The following is a 19,358-nucleotide window of genomic DNA, read 5'->3' as shown; positions in this document are numbered from 1 at the left end:
GTCTAAATAGCACTATTGCGATTAGATAAGATACTCGCCTAGTTTTTTGGCGATGTCACTATATGCAGTACGCATCCAAGTCTCGAAATGAACAGCTTAATGTTTTGTAATTCGTACTTGGAAGAAGAAATCTGTGGTTACTGGTCCGTATACAAGAAAACATCAATATACTTACAACTTATATTCTGAGATTAGTATTTAGATTTATTTGGCCGGGATTAAAGTAGCAGTTAGTAAAACAAGATAAAAACGAAAAATGATTGGTACCTTCGCCATTCTATGTATTTACACAGTCTGCGTTGTACGATGTGTAGACTGTGTAGTACAGTATAATCAGTATACACAGAAATCTGAATACAGAGCGCTATAATATTATTTTAACAAGATAGCCCATCTTGTTTTTCCGTTTTCATACAATCATACCATAAATATAATGAATGAGAAATCGATGCAATATGATGGGCCACTCTGTATATAATATATTATATTATTATATTTTATCTATACATGTTGGCGTGAGAACCTAAAATATACGACCCTCCGAGTATTTCAGTCGGCCTGTTCGAATAATGGGGTCTTGGGAGTTATATTCGTTATTTCATTGCTATAATAAGATATTTATTGTTGTCTCTCCCTTCCCCACACACACCTCACAGTTTCTCTCTTTTTTACAGTGAACTAGCGACTCGACTACATAGCAGGAAGTTACCCGTGTGAGGTCTGAGAATACATTGTGAGACGTCTTTAAAAACCCGATATACATATTTTACATCACGTTTGTGAATGAAAATATGTGACGGTTAACGAGAGTCCGATAAGGCCCCGTCGTGAGTTTGGTTCTTATTTTTTCTTGACCATCGTTACAACCTACGTAACAGCTGTACCGCTTATATATATATATATTAATATACGAAGTATGCGTCATGCCAAAATAAAGTTCTCAAAATGATTAGTAGTAAATAGTAATCGAGTAAAAGTGTAAACTACATTGATTCGTTGAACAGTAACCCTTACAACAATGATAGTAATAATCAAATTATCTTATACCTGCTGAAGCATTAATATATTTATTCATCATGGCTTAAATAAATATAACAATTTTCCTCGAAAAATTATAGTGTCTGTTACTATAGGAATTGGATGTTTTCTGATGTAAATAGTTAAATAATCTATAATTTTCAACGAAAGCAGTTTTTTTAAACTACCTTTTTTACCTACTGCAGCATATTAAGTTTGGAGAGTCTTCTTTGTGGAAGTTAACTGTTTACCGCTTGTTGAGTTTTGAAAATATGATCAACACGAGAATCGTAAAAATTGTAGTGTACCTATATACTTACAACATGTATTTTTCATTTCCAATCGATTTTTATTTATTATTAATAAAACATAGGTATATGCTTTAATTAATGCGTTTTCCGACATACTGTACGTACTATTTTTTTAGTGACGGATAAATATGGGTATACCTACATATCCTAACGATAATTGTACATTTATATAATACAATTTTTGATTACAATTTATATCATAACTCCCCGAATTATTTCTTTTTATCATGTTTAGTATTGTAGTTGTAACTCGTAACAGTCAATAATCATTCACGCCATTGTTAAAATTCCATGATGGATAAACACAAATAACTGTAGGTACCTATGCACTAAAAACAAACATTGATATTAAGATGATAATTTAATTCTATATATTTTGCACATAAAAATAATAGCAAGTCAGTTTCTTTACGAATGGAAGAGCATTCAAATATAGTCCAAAAATTTAACATATTTTATTTTATACACCTACCTACATGGATTTTCATTATTATTCCCATAATTGATTATAGTGTAAAGTCGTAAAATGAAAATTGAAATTTCCCATTCAGAAATTATCGTCCAATGACGCACTTCTGGGTCTATTACTCATACTTAACTTAATAGAAATTACCGCAGGAATTAAAACAACTAAATAAGAAAATCTGTATGCGTAATTTTATACAAAGCAAGTGCTGGTAAGAAATATAAATGAAACTAACATAATTAATAACATTGATGAACGCTATCGCACTTATAAGTTGTTTAACGTCAAATACTATTGCATTTCATAAAGCATGTAAATAATAAGACAGAATATCAGAAAAACATAATACATTAATGTAATTATATAATTAATATTTTTAGAATACGTAATGATTGTTTGTAATGTTTGTATACACTCTGTCTCACGAGAGAAAGGTACCATTTCGCGCATGCAGGCTGAGGAACTTCACACCACTGCCGAACAATTGATTCCTCTCTACTTGCAATCTATGCATATAAATAGGCATGTGTTTACTCACTAATCCATCGTCGTGCGTCGCTAGCGGCTAGCTTACTTGTACGGAGTAGTGTGTTGATGACGTGGATGTGAAGTGTGAGGGATGCGCAAAAAATACCGAATTTCGTCGAGACGCAGCACATTTCTCTCATGAAAAAAAGTATAGATACCAATGATAATAATAAAAATTAAATTATCTATTGTACAATTACATAATTGATAATTTAATTTTAACAGACTATTATTTTATTAACATAAAACTATTCGTTTAACATACATAGTTATACAAAATACATATCTTTTTATTATTAGGAGTAGGGGTGTGAATTGAAAGCTCTATAAAATCTTAAAATTACAAAATTATAAGTTATAATACCAAATAAAATAATGTATTTGCTGACCGAGTGCAGATCCAACGAGGAGGAAAGATAAAAGCATAACATACCATCGAACCTGTAAGAGATTATCAGTCCTGAGTTCCTGACTACTAATCAGAAAACATCATAGCATTCATCAAGGCATTAAAACTAGAAAAAAGCATATGATAATTAAATAAAATTAAGCCACTAATATTGTAAAAAAAAATTGTATATATAAATATATATATAATTGTATAAACCTCAAAAGCTAATGGCCTGTGTTAACGAAGCTATAATATGCGCAATAATAATTTAAAAAAAAAATAATGCATAATAATATGTTTTGTACATAATATTAAATCATTAATCGTAATTTTGTAACCTTTCCTTTAAAATCTACAAAACATAACTATAACTATAAAAGTTATTTTGTAGGTATCCTATTCTTAGTCAAAATCAACATATTTGCAATTATTTTTATGCAAAGATGTAGCTTGGCGATACCGTAAACCATCTAGATTAGTTTTGAAATCCACTCGGAAATACTAACACCATGCAATATCAAAAAAAAGTAAAACATGTGTTGAAATAACTAACAACAAGTGTCATCAACGACTATAAGTTCGAAAAAAATTAACGATTTCTTAATTTTAATTATCAATATTTTGTTTTTATCATATATACATACTATAATTTACAATCCCAAATTTGGTATATTCAAATACGTTCCTTTTCTTTAAAATCTATAAAACATAATCGTAAAATTAAAAACTATTTTGTATCCCATTCTTAGTTATAAAATTAAAATTTATGCGATTCTTTTTTAGCAAAGATGTATCTTGACGATACTGTAAACTATTTAGAATAGTTTGGAAATCCACTCAAAAATACTTACACCGTGAAATTTAAAAACGAGTAAAATATGTGATGAAATGACCATCAACATAATGTCATGCAGAAAAAATAAATATGTTTATGCGTCAAGCAAGGATGTTATAATATAAAACTAAGTTGTAACTAAATGTTTTTATTTTGGTAAGGACCTATAATGGGGAGTTTTTTATAATGAATTTACAGTCACGCACGTGCAATTATTTTGTAGGCAATAATAGAGGATAATAATAATCAATAAACTAAGATTATATAATATATATATATATATGTATATATATTATAAAATAAACACTAGATTTAAGTATCTTATATTAATCGTTAATATTTTTATAGTGAATCAATAAAAAAAGCTTATTACAAATTACAATACAGTTAACATTTATTATGATCGTATTGAATGTAAACAATTTATAAGTTATATTATGTTAAACTTTGCTTGTTTTAATAATATTATACTAGTAATTTCATTCAATTTTAATTTTACTGATTTGATCAGTTTTATATTTGTATAGATTTAAGATACCTAATATTTATAATTGAAGCTTGAATGATGAGTATTTCATATCGAAAAGATATATGAACTGATTTTGTAAGTAAATAGCGTACTAGAATACGCATTAATGTCGACTAAACTGAATTCAATAGGTTAATTAGGTTAGTATTTAATATTCTCATGTGCTATTTTTTAGTTCTGACTTCTGAACATTAATACTTATTCTGAAAGTCATTGACATAAAGTTAAATAAATTAAATTTGATTCGTTTTATCCTTTTTTTCCAAAACACTAAAAAAATATCAATTAAATTTGTTGTTTTATGTATTAAAATGCTTAAAGATTACACAAGATCTTAAACACTTTAAACTATAATGATTTTTCCAGTAACACTACTTATATAGCTATATGTAGTTACGAAATACAAATTAATAATTAAATATTAATTATTTTAATTCCTAACTATTTTATTAAATAAATTTTACTTAGTTTATTATATTGTGTTCAATTGTAGCTGATAATCTGATCTATTGTATAGGTAGTGTATAACCTATATTTCGTGTAAACAATTATTAAATTTTTTTAATTTTGATCAAGAATGGAAGTCAATATACAATTCAATCAGTTATCTTTTCCTGAAGTCCTACAAAATCGGCGATAAAGCCGTTATTATATTTTTCATTAAAACCGTTAGTATTCACTGTTTGTGAATTGTAACTTGTAAGAGATATCACTTTTGTTTAATCACTCAATTAATCCGAATTATCAGTTTTTATTACTTATGTATTTAACTTATATTGGGTACATGATACACATCTCATAAGTGCACAAGTGCAGTATAATATTATTATGTTACTTTTAGCTTTTAATCACTATCCACTACTCATTATTATTTAGATTAGAATCTCGATCAATGTGGGGAAAAATTGAATTTCAGTTGTAAATTTCCTTTTCCACAACTCTTCAAAAAAATATTACTCAGCTCTACGTCTCTACTCACAGTAGTAGGTTATTAATATAATTGTATAGTGCAGGGGTAGTGTCAATCTTGGCATGGATATCTTTTGGCAAGATTATATAGTGCAGTTATTATATACTTATATATTTACTTTTAGCAACAAACTCATGCAAACACATTAGTAGAAATCGGAAAGGAACTTTGTTTTCGATCACATAAGCAGTGTTAGGACTTATCTAGATAAATTATCCAGATAATTATTTTTTTTATCTTTTATCTTATTTAGATAAATACGTATAAGTTATCTAAGTATTTATTTTAGATAAAAATTTAACTTATCTAGATAAATTTACAAGATAAATTTTTTTGATGAAAATTATGTTGATGTTGGTCAGTTGCTTTATGAATCAAATAGTTCTGATTGTACTAATTTCAGTTTGCCTGATCACCTGACATATTTAACAAATTTTATATTGTACCTTTAATAAATATTATTAACTAGGAGTATTTTGTTTTTGGTCCACACGACATCTACTTTACAGCAGGATGATGACTTCCTTAATTCGTGTTTATACCTTTGTTACTCCCTTAGTCCCTTGGCTCTTATTGGTTCTTTATGTAATATATGTTGAAGTTCATGTTTGGTGATACACATGATATAATAAATTAAGTCAAACGTAAAAATGTTATATACCTAGGCATGAAATTAAACGACATTAAATTTAATATATATATATTTTTTAATTAGTTGTTTTAATTTTAATTTTTATAATTATCTGTTATTTATCTAGAAAAATATTTTTATCTTTTATCTGTATCTTAGATGAAATTTAGTGTTGTTATCTTTATCTTTATTCAGATGATTTTTTTGTTATCTGTTCCTAACACTGCAGGTATTTCCTTAAGAATAAATCTATCACTTATGATTCGTAACATAATACTTAAAAATATGTAAGTCCTCTTCTAAGAATAATAATTAGACAGTATAGTTAGACAGTAATACCTATAGTATTTTTATTAATATATATTAAATAACATGAATATAATACAACCTTATATAATACTAATCTATAATCGAAATACTTTGTAAATAAAATACAATTTGTCAATTTGTCAGTAAACTTAAGGTTCTTTTTATCAATTTCCATTTCACAAAGCCCTCTCTTCTTTTTGTTTTCACTTGTATATCTAACAAACTTATGATGTTTTGTATTAAACGATACTCGTATAATCGGAGGTCGTATTATGTCCGTGTATTCAAATGCAATGCAATTAGATCATTAAAAGAGTCAGGAGGTAATATAGAGGCCACGTTGTACAAATACGTTGTACCTATACGTATATTACAAGAGCCGTAGAATTCAACCTGTTTATTTTATTTTTTGTTATTACTTTCAGCAATTGTTCAACTCATGACTTTTAAGAATAATTTGAAAACTATTAAATATAATAATATACGAATATTGTTGTATCATGTATTATTATTATAATTATACCTATAGTTAATATACAATTTATCAACCTGTATAATTGTTTTTTATGGGTATATCATGTTTAATTTTAACTTGTTATACCTCCAAATCCAGAACGACACAATCTATAGTATTGTTAACTATCATATTTCATTCCTTTTATAAATTAGATAATGTATATATTATCATTTAACCTAATTCAATGTTTATTAAAAGTATAATTATATGATATTTCATTTAATTATAAATATAATAAAGATTGACTAGGTATTTATTTATTCGGGTTGAAAGTTTTGTCTCATTGAACTATATGAACTTAACCAGTTAACCAATAACAATGACCTCTGCAGAAATTTATCATTGTCTATCCGGTTATCAGGTTTGTCATATAACAACAGCATTTATAAACGAATAATAATAATGAGAATTATTATAGCAGTAACCAGACCTACCTTATGAAACTCGGATGTAGGTCAAGCCACATCTGATGCGAGCGAAATCTAACGAATTAAAATTAACACGTTCTTTATGATATAGTTGACAAGCTCACTTTTTCAACGTACCTACTACCTATGATATAGAATGTGATACAATATCATGAAAAATTCGTAAAAAACCTTCAATAAGCATTTTTTGATATTTAAGAGTAAAATCCCTTTGATGTGATAAGATCATAAGAATAAGATTCACAATCTCAATAACAGTATAAACATTAGATAAATGAATAATGATTATTATGAGAAAATAGAAATATGCATAATAATGTACGTGGTCTTATAAACCAAATATTAATATATTTTTTAATGTTATACATTGAAAAGATTATATTATATTTAAAATATCAAGACAACAAGCTTAGAATATTATATGAATAATAGTCAAAAATCATTATATATATAGTGCCATATTATTGTTTTTTTTTTTTTTATATAGTTCATCATAAGTTTTGGATTATATTTTTAATTATGAGATCGACTTAATGTATAATTATAGTTGTACAATTTGTACATACTATGCAATGTGTATACAACAATGTTTATATTACTGCTAGCGTAACATTCTAAACCTTCCTGCCTATACCTATATGATATATCTACTAACGGCCACTACATAATAATATCCAGATGAACCAGACTTCCTTGACGAAATAGCTCAATTATAATTTATTAAATTTCAAAAAAATAATCACTCTTTGTGATATAATATATTATTTAATGAATTAAAATATAATTACAAGGTAATTCACCCTTTCTATTTTCTATGATATTCAATTGTTTATTAAAAAATTATGAACACCCAAACAATATTGTATGCATTTATGAGGTTAAATTGAATTTAAGTTTTAAATTAAATTTTAATTCTAAATCCAAATACCTATTATTAGTCAAGGATTTAATCTTAAATAATTTTTTATCAAGAACATGAGAGATATAAGAATAATTACTTATATTATTGATTGCGTTGCGCATGTGATTTTATTTTAACAGTTTATTGAAATGATATGAATATTTTATAACAATTCTCAATCAAATATTAAAATAATAAGTTAATGTGATTTTTGCTATTATTGACTAGTACTTTTTTTCAATTAGCTTCTAGGATAACTATTATAGCTCAACAATTATACAACAATAGCAATAATGTAACGACTATAAAATAGAATTATAACCATAAACAAAACAAAGATAAAGTATTAAATAGCATAACATATAATGACATTAAGGTCTATATATAAATATAAGATATGATTATATGAATGTACAGAGTATAAGATAATTAATATTTTAAAGACGGGTAATGAACAGATTGTAAGCAAAGAGGTATAACGTGATTAACACAATTTGATATATTTAAATTGTTGATAATTGAGACATATTTAGAAGTGAAGTAAGGAGGAAGAGGAGGGGTTTCATGATATTAGAGATTTCGGAGATGAAGGAGGATAATAAAGTTACAATATTTGAAGGAAACTTAGAATAGTTTTGACCAGAGGAGGTGACTTGAGCATAAGAATGCTGATTGGTAGCAAAAGAGATTTTGGTAGTATTGTTTTTTGGTGAAGGAGTTGGTATGAGAGGATCTCACATAATTGGAGGAGTAACGTGTTTTTTGTAATCGGGGCAAACTTTGTAGTTGGCATTGTGGCTGCCATTGCATAGGACACATCTGGGCGGAGAGTTGCGTGGCTTGGTATGGGAACCTGAGACATGGTTTTCTCCATATTTTACACAACGTGGATCATGATAACAATATTTTCGAATATGACCGTAAGACTGGCATGTATAGCACTGTAGAGGGCTGTTTGGTGGATGTGGTTTTTCAACAATAATTTTTGAGTTGAGCAGAAACTCAATCTTGAATATATCCAAATTGTTGGTAACTTTTTGAATATCAACAAAGAAAAGTGGCAAAGGCGTTTTGTCCGAAAATCGCTTAATGTTGTTCTATTGGTGACGCAGTGGCCCAATTCTGAAAGGCCGGCGATGATGTCTTCGATTGCAGTAGTTGGGTGGAGATTTCCAATAACTACGCGTAGTGTGCGCATAGAATCTGGCTGATATGAATGATAAATATAATCATTCTCCTCTAAATGCGTTAATAACTGATTGTAATGCTCAACAAAATGAGTGCGGACGATAAGATAGGAGAGCGTGGATTTACAAATAAAATCTGTAGAATCAAGTTTGGTCAAAAAACTAGAGATGAAGGCGGATATGTTACCCACATTTTTAATGTAGTCGTCGCACTTGGAGAGAACGGAGAACTTATTTGGACTTGTGAATAATTTGGTTTTCTTAATTTCTCCTGCCTTTGCTGAGAGAGAAGAAGCAGAGAGATTTCTTTTGTTTGTAATTTGGAAGAAGCCACGCTAAGTTGAGGTGACATAATAACTTGATTATTATTATAGACGAAGCAATGAAGCCATGAAGGAGGGTTACGATTTGATAAAGATAACAGCGAGCATACTACTAATGAACAGACGTACACACATTACAACATTCTGAACCGAACTGGACTAGTGCTTTAAAAATAGAATTAACCGTTGCATAAAAACTAAAACATTTGAAAAATAATTGATATACGATATGATTAATGATTATATATTAGAACAAACATTATTGAAACATCATTACATAATACATTACTTAAGTTGTTACAAACATTTAGTTACATTCTATATTTTTATATAAACATTTATAATACGTATAATATCTTAATAATAATAATAAATTAAATTATTATTTATTATACATATTGATATTTTACAGACTGCCATCATTCATTTTTATGAATATTTAATTGATTAACACATAAAAGTATCGTTTTGACTTACTTATATTATAAAACACAAATAACTACTTAAAATTATGGTAGGTATATGTACTAATATAATAAAATAGTAAATTTATTTCTATGGTAACATTATAAAGACGAGTTTTACTTTTAAGTAAAATAATTATAAGTAACACTATTCAAGGTGATTCTCCAAGCTTGCTCTGCACCCCGTGTTTTCTTTTACTTATGTATTAATATTTTTTACAAATTATGATTATCTACTAGAATTTTTAAATAAACTTAAACAATATTTTCAAATGTATGTTCTGTGGTAACACAAACTTCATTTTTTCAAATAAAAAAAGTTGTTTTTTACTTTACATTTTTAAGGGAATTAATTTTTTGAAAATGTTAGTGCAGATCAAAAATCGAACCTGTAGTATTTGAATTACTCATATTAAACTTTATAATATATATTATAAGGATAATAGTCCATAATATTAGGTTTGACTGTTTAAGATTAGATATGATGTTGTGATCATTTTCAAAATTATCACAATTAATATCAATCTATTAAAATGTTATAATTGTTGGAATGTAATAAATACTAAGCTAATTATTACATATATTTTATGTGAAACTGGGAAACCATTATTAAACACTATTATCATTAGTTTTTTTAGTTTAATAATTCAGAAACTATTCTGATGTATGTATATTCTTGACGAATTAGATCGTTCAAGATATTCAAAAATATAATTGTATTAACAGTAGACAGTACAAAAGGTAATTCTCATTTCAAAATAGTCATCCCTAAATATATTCTTTGAATGGTTTAATATTTTAATTTTGAAAATAGAATCCTAAATCTATTCTTAAAAATTCTAAAAATCAGTTTCAAATTCAATTTGAATACATTCACTATTAAAAGATAAAAAGAAGGCGAGGATACTAAACATGCTTTGTGAATCATCCTGTATAGCTGTATTTATTATTGAATGGTTTTATTTAAGCTGCACCAAAACCATAAAGTATGTTACTACAGCACCTAGAACCTGGAAGCAAATAATTTCATTAAATTATAGCTGACACAATATTGTATTCGGTATGTCAATATGTTAATAAAATATGTCAATAAAAATGTATACTCATGAAGAAAAAATAATGTTGTCTTACTGATGCAAATAAATCCAATGAAACATTGAAGAATTTCGCCCCAGACACAATCAAAGGCTTTTGACACTGTTGACACACTATTTGCACGAATGTTTTAGCTTCTTCGGATCCATCATACCAGTGGCAACCGTAAGCCGCTTCCATTACAGATGAACTCTATAAATAATCAGAATGTATACAAAATTGAAATGTTATTTAAATGTTTATATTGCATATACACAAAGTATAATATATAGGTGTATTAACAACTATATAATTATTACACGATTTTGAAATTGTAAATTCTCCCAATCTACTCTACAGTGTATTATGTAACTAGCAATTAAAAAAATATAGTAATCTTATCTTAAACTTAAACTCACTTCTTCGATGAGTTCATTGCCATGAATACAAAACATAAATATTTGTGCGAAAGAATACATCAAGTAACCGATGGTAGAAAATGCAAACACATTGACTCCGTTGATCTGTTGAAAATTTTAAAATATATTTAAAATGTGACATTTTTATTAGATAAAATATATGATAATTTAATCAATTACTAATGTATTACATACACATGGGTAAGTCGTTTATTATCAATCTGAAGATATTATTGATTTGAAATCAAATTTTTAAGTAGTTTCAAGTAGGTATCAATAATGATATTAAAAGGAAAAGTTAGATAACATCAATATAATAAGGATATTTTTATTCTTTTTAAATACTTTCAGAGGCTCAAGATAATCCAGTTTAGTTAATACACTAATATTTGATCAAATTGTTCAAACTATATATTTTGAATATCTGTCAAGGTAGTTTTATGAAACATTCTGACAAACCTTGGTTGCTTGGTATGCAAGAATGGTGAGAATGACGGTGCTCACTAACATGTGAAAAAGAAGTGCCGAACCATAGCAGTCAGTAATTAAGCTTACATATCTATAAATACAAATGAATACATTTTAAATAGTTTGACACCTTCAACAAGCATCCCTAATTAAATGTTCATACCTGACAACATGTTTGTGTCGCTCTACCCAGTATTTAATTGCTGATCGAACAAGTACTTCTTGACTGCTAGTTAAGTTATTTGGTCCTTTTCTACTAATATCATTGTCCCCTTTTGTTCCATACTCAGTGATTTCATTCACATAGGAACCATTGTAATCACGATCTAATATTAATTTTAAAAATATTTTATGTTTTAATTTCTCCTTAATCTACTAAAATTATCAACAATCTGCATAATCAATAATACAGTAATAACATTTATCTTTTAATGTTGATTTAGCCTAATTTAATAACTTTATGAAAACAAATCTAAGCAGATATAGGTAGGATAAATCAGGGCCCCCAAAAGGGGGGTTAGGAGGACCAGTGACTTATGTAGGAATTAATTTCGTGGGGGGGGGGGGGGGGTTGAACCGCCAACTCCCCTCCTATAAACGCCACTGAGAAGGACCTATGGTGCTAAGGCTCGGACTCTCGAAACGCCCGACGTTCATGCAAACAATAACTTAAAAATATATTATTAGAAACATTTTTGGGGCCTGGATTTAGCTCTGTACCAGGGCTAAAAAATATTATGTGAGGGGCTTGGGTGCAATGTATTTAAATATCTTTAAAAAAGTTTTGTAAAAAAAAAAATTAAAAAACATATTTTTAATTTAAGAAAACATTCTTTTACCTATTTATTTCAATAAAATTAAAATATCATAATAAAACTCTCAAATATGGTTCGAATTTTTGGATATCTGCATGCTAATTAAATATCATAACATTTCATGCACTTTTACAATATTAACGTAAAAGAGTTGACTATTAAAAAGATATTAATACTATATATCCGATATAGTGTATAGACATTATGTATAGAATCTAAAATGTTACCAACAGTTATATAGGCCACCTAATAAGTATACATCTAACTTAAACATAATTAATTTTGCCAAAATCTCTAATATAACATGATTATGATACATGGAGTAAATTTGATATTTTTAGTCTCTGTTATTTCTACTTTATGAATTGCAAAAAAATCAAGATCAATGTTTTCGAACATTTTAGTTTCATAAAGTACCTACCCGTTTTTCAGCTATTTTTTTTATGGTTTTTTTCTGTTTCTTTTGTTTGTTATTCATACAATCTAAATGGAATTACTTAGTATATTTCAGTTAAATATATAATTACTATTGTTAAAAAAATCTTTGATTTTATTATATATTAAACCTTTGGAGTGTAAATTAATTGTAAATATATTATTTTATCTGAATGACAAAAATTTTGGTTGCTTTTTAAGTAAAACAAATATATTACTTATAGGCTATAGCCAAAACTTACACTTAATAAGTGTATTAACATTTAACATTTTAATGTATTATGATGTCAGAGTTTAATTTAATTTGGTACAATTAATTATTATAGGTATGAATATATTTTATTTTATTAATATTATGCATAAACATAAGTATACAATATACTTATACAATATACATACTTATATAAATAAATATGATTATGATTATTCGTTATTCAGATAACTTAAAATGAACATTAATCTTTGTATATATTTTAGTTCTAACTTTATAAGTGTTCTATAAATCTCAAGAACCATTAACATGTATGAATACTGTAATTATGCTTCTTGATACCAAATGTTGACTATAGTCCTTTTATATTAAGTCAATACCATAATAATCTACTAAGACAAATACATATTTTGTTTCTCGTCATTTTTCTTTGTAGGTGCCCCAAAGGCCAAAATCGAAATTTTTTAGTATGAAATATATTTTTGTATACATTCTAAGCTCTATTGATATTGTCTCGTTAATTCAGATTTTGATTGATTAAATATAAAAGTTAAGTTTTCCTACATTTAACAAATAAAGCTCACCGAAATACCTAAATTATTTTTTTGCGTGCGTAAATTGATTAATTCTCATACAACGATTTTCTATTTTTATTTGTTATTCAAAATAATAATTTTGTAATAATAATAACTTAACCTAATGTACCTACTATACCTAACAGTAAAATAAATTATACTAATTAACTAATTTACTTAGTAATATTATAGGCAGTCAGCCTACATATATAGGTCAGTCAGACTGTCATCGCACAGAATCTCCTCCTTGTAAAGGAAAAATATCAAGAAATAAAAAATAAATTTTGTTAAAATTACGTAAATTTGAAAATTATTAATTATTATTAGGCTAAAAATATATATATTTTTTAATCTTTAAAACTAGGGTTTGAAATGATAATACAACATTTCATATATATACATATATATATAGGTATATATGTAATATATTTCAATAATACAAAGTTTTTATTTCAAAAACTAAAAATATAAAAAATCCAAATACATATTTTTTTTATTAACATTATAGATGATATTATAATTTCAGATGAATTTATACATTCAAACGAAAAATGACGATTTTAGTTTACCTACGGTTATACTATAACTTATAAAAACATAAATTATTAATATAAATATAAATATACTAAAAACTTTTGGTCCATTGGTTTAATGAACCATCTTCGAAATAATCTATTATTTGAATTTAAATTTAACACATATAATATTACAACGACAAACTTAATAAATAATCATAGGGTACACTCGACCCCTACTATATAGTTTCCCTTTATTGACTTCCTTGATTTTTAGATGAATTCATTATTTTCATAAGGTATTCCAAACAAACAAACAATCACCAGTATATTGTACAATAAACTAATATTGTTATTACTTATTAATATATTATTCGATTTAATAAATAAAAACATACCGATGCCATTGATTGATTGATTTTTAGCCGAATTAGCACGAAATATTTCGGCAGGATTATGAACTGATGAATCAAGGGTGGCACTTAATTCGATCAATGGATTCAAAATCTCCTTCAAATGTTGAAGTTGTTCGCATGCATGTATCAGAAATGATGAGAACAAAAGTTCCAATAAGTTTGAGTGACTGAGCGTTATGAATATCCAATAAAACTAGATGGAAATTTAACAAATGTTTTTAATTAGTTATCTTAAGACCGTCAATTTTAAGAAGTATGGAAGATTAAAATATAAGTATAAGGTAAAAAGTATAAAAAAAACTAAGGTTATCAAAATTAACCTTATTCTTTGATTATCTAAGCAAAATAATAATTTTTGCCTAACCTGCAAGACAAAAGCCACAATGTAACCTAATCCATGACTTGCATCCCAAGGATACCAAGAATGTAACATCAAACGAGGTACTGGAACATACATTGTTTGGTTAAATGTTTCTGGATTAGGAACCTTCCATACGCTTTCACCAAAGAAAGTAATAGTTGTCCAGCTGATCGTTGTAAAAATTGTAACTATGGACACTATGATCAAAAGTTGTCGCATTCGAGATAATGACTTTGCGTGAAATCTGAAATGAAAAAAATCACAAAATAAATATAATATATGTATATATGTAGATTATAAAACACTTATACGAATATTGTATTATTTGTTTAAATGTTTTATATTTCGTATTCATATTTGTTCTACCATGAGCATATACTGAGTAAATCATATAATTATATTTATTTATTTTACCAAACATTTAAATATTATAATTTACTTTAAATATAGAATGATAAATTATTATACGTAGACAGTTACTATATATGAATAATAACCTAATTACCTGAAAAACTAAAAAATAATTATAATGATTAATGACTACTAATAAATGGGTACCGATGTATCGTCTAATCAATAGTTATTAATTTAGGGATAAATTTAGGCCATAAGGTTAAGTTGATGGTGTATATTGTTTTTCAAATAAAAATAATTTATTTTACCGTCAAGTGTTAATTAAATGACTCATTTGAACTTTTTAGCACAATATCTTAATCAAAATTCAAGTAAGTTTTTGAGCTACAAAACTTTATTTACCTACTAAACATAATAACCCAATAATGAGTTACCTACTTACTATTCTCTGACTTTTTTCAAACATATAATAAATATATAATATTATCAAAAACATAACAATTCTAAAAAAGTATGAAACTTAAGTAGGTATTTAGTAAAACGATAACCTAACTCAACCTACTTAAGTATTCCAAAAATCAGAATTTGAATAAATACATTGATCAAGAAAAAAATGAAGGTGAACACTGAACATTCTTGGTGAATCATGCTGTTTATAATTAAACAATATACACATATGCCTAATTAAAAATTCTTTAAAAATAAAAAAGTCTGTCATAAATGAAAAAGGTTCAAATAAATAGTTTTTTGATATTTAATAATGTCATTCAAATTTCAATTTTTGGAAATTAATATCTGCATTTAATTAAAGGCAGATACATATTATAGCCAACAAATTTTTTAATTTAAAGCCTCGGCGTCTAGGGCCATTGGCTGCAACAGTTTTACAAGGTTTACAATGTTTATATTATGTCTTAAAGTAAGTACATTAATGTTAGTTATTACTAATTGCAAGTTACAAAAGATTTATTAGATTTATCTTAATTATAAAGGAAATTATGTTATATATGTTTTCTGAATGAACAACTTCAGAGAGAATATTTGGTACCTACTTCACATCTTATTACTTATTAGCTATTAATTTGTTATCAACCTAACAACTTATAATTTAACTTACCTCGAATGAGATTCTGCAAATAACGGATGTGGAGAAGTGTTGTTCCAACAACTTAGAGTTCGGTAGAACGACTTGGTACCCGTGCTGAAGTACATAAATTTGATCATTGAATGGGTGAAAAACAATGTAGTTACCACGCCAGCAGCTAGCTGATCCGAATCGTTGGATTTAGTGACCATAAATATCACAATAAATATGTACTGCGAATATATTATTATTGTGGTGATCCAGCTATAAATCTTTCGGAACAACACGGAAAATCCAGAATAATCGTCATAGTACTCGGATATGAATAGGCCCGACATTTGTATTAATCGAATATTTGGCCATAGATCTTTTATAAGTCCGTCTTTCTTATAACCCATGACTGAAAGACCTAAACAAATTGTTTAACAATTATTAAAATCATATTTAAAAAAATACGACATTTTATTCTTGACCCATGTGTTCAATTCTTTCATCTTTGGATAATATTATGTAGGTTTCTTAGATTTAAAATGAATAATTGTCTAGTGGACAATAGCTGTCGTTTCATTTCGTATAGGTTTAATAATTTTAACCACAAAAACTTGCATTTTGTAATTTAAAAAAATGTGCTGTTTAATAATTATAAGTAAATGCGAATGTATTTTAAATTATAATATTTTTAACAATAACTCTTTTTTTCAGTATCTAAGCACTACACGTAATCTTATGATATGTATTCCTGTAAGCTTTAGCAAACGATTTAATTAACTGCGTATATGTAAATATATATAATATAGACTAGGTACCTATAATTGCTTAAATTTATAGAAAGATAAGTTATAAAATTAAGCTGAAAGATAAAATAATTCTTCTATGCCTCACCAATTTTTTATTTAATGTATATGAGTATTTAAATCCATTTATAATTGCTACTAAATAACATTACCTTTTATTTATAGCATTTCATATTATAGATATTTTAAAATACTATTTATGAATTCCATAATGATGTAATGTCCATTTATGCAATAAATACATACGTTTTATGTGGACTCTGGGGCACTATGCAATATCAGAATAAACGAAGAAGCAAAAAAGTAGCCCGAAATACTAATAACCCCAACTTCTTAACTCTTTCACTTATGTCTCCAGTTGATATAATCAATAATGTTGACAAATATTGCATATAATTATGGGACTCAGATTGGCGTCCAGTTACCGAAAACAAATTAAGGGAAATCAAGCATTCAGTCGAGACTTGCCCAAAACTGAAAACTCAACTATTCAAATCGAAAAGAAGAAGTAATCATAAAACGACTTAGAATTGGCCACACGAGAGTTACTCGTGGATACCTAATGGAAAAAACCAAACCTCCTACATGTCACTCTTGAAATTCTTTCATTACAGTCTAACACATAATCTGATCATCATCTACTGCCAAATCTTCATGGAGACTAGAAAAGAATGCGAAATACCAGACAATCTATATGAAGCTATATGACCCTATGCTGACACAGAAAAAATAATTACATTTAAAAAAAATGATGTAATGTTTTTAATTAAATAAAAGGGACTATTTTATACTAATGTAATTAATTTTAATAACTTATAGGTAAAAATTATTGTTTGATAATTTATAACATAATACATAGTATAAATTTGTACACAAATATGAAATAAGGTACAACAAATTAGATCAATAAAATTATACTTTCTATTCATTTTTATTTTTATCCACTGCAGCATAATCATACAATTTCTACTTGTCTTATTAAATTCCTAATATTGTAGGATACATATTACATTGCAATTAATGAATTAAATATGGTCTACAATATAATATCTAACATTATACGCAATGACTTAATTAGTTAGTACCTATTTTCAGATTATATTTTATTGAATGTTGATATTACGTAACTTATTGTTCAATGACATAGCTTTAATTTTTAATTTATGAATAGTAGGTAATTAGGTTTTTTTGCAAAACTTTATTGTTTATATTAAAAATAAATCATTTTTATTTATGTTTCAATTTACCTATTATTTTACGTGACCTATGTTATACAATGCATTATACGTAGGTATGACCAAGTAACAGATTTTATAAATCACCCTGTAATCTGTATACATGTTGTATATATCTTTAAATAAGCGCAATAAATCAACCACCCAATGTACGCATAATAGCTGTGTAGCTGTGTAGCGTGTAGGCGTAATAAAAATAAGATTATCATTCTGCAAATGTCATATATATAACATTTATTTACCTAAAATTTATATGATATTATAAAGCTATAGACTATAGAATTAATAAATATCACATATAATATAGTTTTAAAATGTACAATACTGCTGTTTAGTGCAGTAATTTTTGGAGTAGTAACTGTTTAGTATTTTAATAAGACGTGATGAGAATACAATTTATATAATATTCAAATTTAAATTTTCCATAAATATAGTATAGTTTCATGAACTTAATTTTTTTAATTTAGGTTATTTGACTGTAATTATCACGATATAAAATCATTCAAAGATAATCATGAATGAAGGTAATAAAAATGATTGACAATTTAAACTTTCTTTAGGTACACTACATACATGATTCATTTCCAGAAATGTACCATATATGTATAAAGTTACAAATAAAAAACTGTTAATGTTATTTGAAATGGACCTATGTATAAATATCGTACCTTTACTTTATTCCAATGATATCAACAACGTATATCCGTGTGTTGAAATCCTTAAGTTCTGAGTTGATAAGATTTTCTCCATATACCAACGCAATTATTTAAGTCTTCAATTCAGATTCTAGAAGAG

The 19,358-nt window shown here is 26.6% G+C and overlaps 1 protein-coding gene and 1 long non-coding RNA gene across 3 annotated transcripts in view; one reads left to right on the top strand and one right to left on the bottom strand.

The window, feature by feature from the left end:
- LOC107167126 (uncharacterized) overlaps positions 1 to 14,759 on the top strand; it is a 25,448-nt gene extending 10,689 nt beyond the window's left edge. The window contains exon 3 of the long non-coding RNA XR_016191510.1: positions 14,745 to 14,759. This is a non-coding gene — a long non-coding RNA (uncharacterized LOC107167126). The remainder of the gene's footprint in view (positions 1 to 14,744) is intronic.
- On the bottom strand, positions 9,763 to 19,358 carry Orco (odorant receptor co-receptor). Of its 2 annotated transcripts, none has more exons than XM_089226417.1 (9): positions 19,232 to 19,358; positions 16,568 to 16,943; positions 15,100 to 15,340; positions 14,718 to 14,928; positions 11,932 to 12,094; positions 11,760 to 11,859; positions 11,301 to 11,405; positions 10,939 to 11,094; positions 9,763 to 10,817 (listed from the first exon to the last, which is right to left on the bottom strand). In XM_089226417.1, exons 2-9 carry the CDS (start codon positions 16,930 to 16,932, stop codon positions 10,767 to 10,769), a joined length of 1,392 nt encoding a protein of 463 aa, XP_089082543.1. In that variant the 5' UTR covers positions 16,933 to 16,943; positions 19,232 to 19,358; the 3' UTR covers positions 9,763 to 10,766. The 2 variants fall into 2 exon arrangements, with proteins under 2 accessions (XP_089082543.1, XP_089082544.1); XM_089226418.1 differs by lacking the exon at positions 19,232 to 19,358 and adding an exon at positions 17,028 to 17,102 and having other exon boundaries at positions 16,568 to 16,947.

Source organism: Diuraphis noxia, unplaced genomic scaffold (assembly GCF_037042655.1).
Source record: "Diuraphis noxia isolate RWA-SAM2 unplaced genomic scaffold, SU_Dnox_SAM2 contig0004, whole genome shotgun sequence".
Classification (NCBI taxonomy): domain Eukaryota; kingdom Metazoa; phylum Arthropoda; class Insecta; order Hemiptera; family Aphididae; genus Diuraphis; species Diuraphis noxia.
The sequence above is the reverse complement of the archived record's forward strand: the minus strand, read 5'-3'. Positions and strand labels throughout refer to the sequence as shown.

Coding starts and splice junctions, on each gene's coding strand:
- Orco (XM_089226418.1), bottom strand. CDS start 17,102: ATGAAACGACAGCTATTGTCCACTAGACAATTATTCATTTTAAATCTA. Junction 16,948..17,027: donor TACATAATATTATCCAAAGA/TGAAAGAATTGA, acceptor TAAACAATTTGT/TTAGGTCTTTCAGTCATGGG. Junction 12,095..14,717: donor TCAATCAATCAATGGCATCG/GTATGTTTTTAT, acceptor AATTAATATTAG/ATCGTGATTACAATGGTTCC.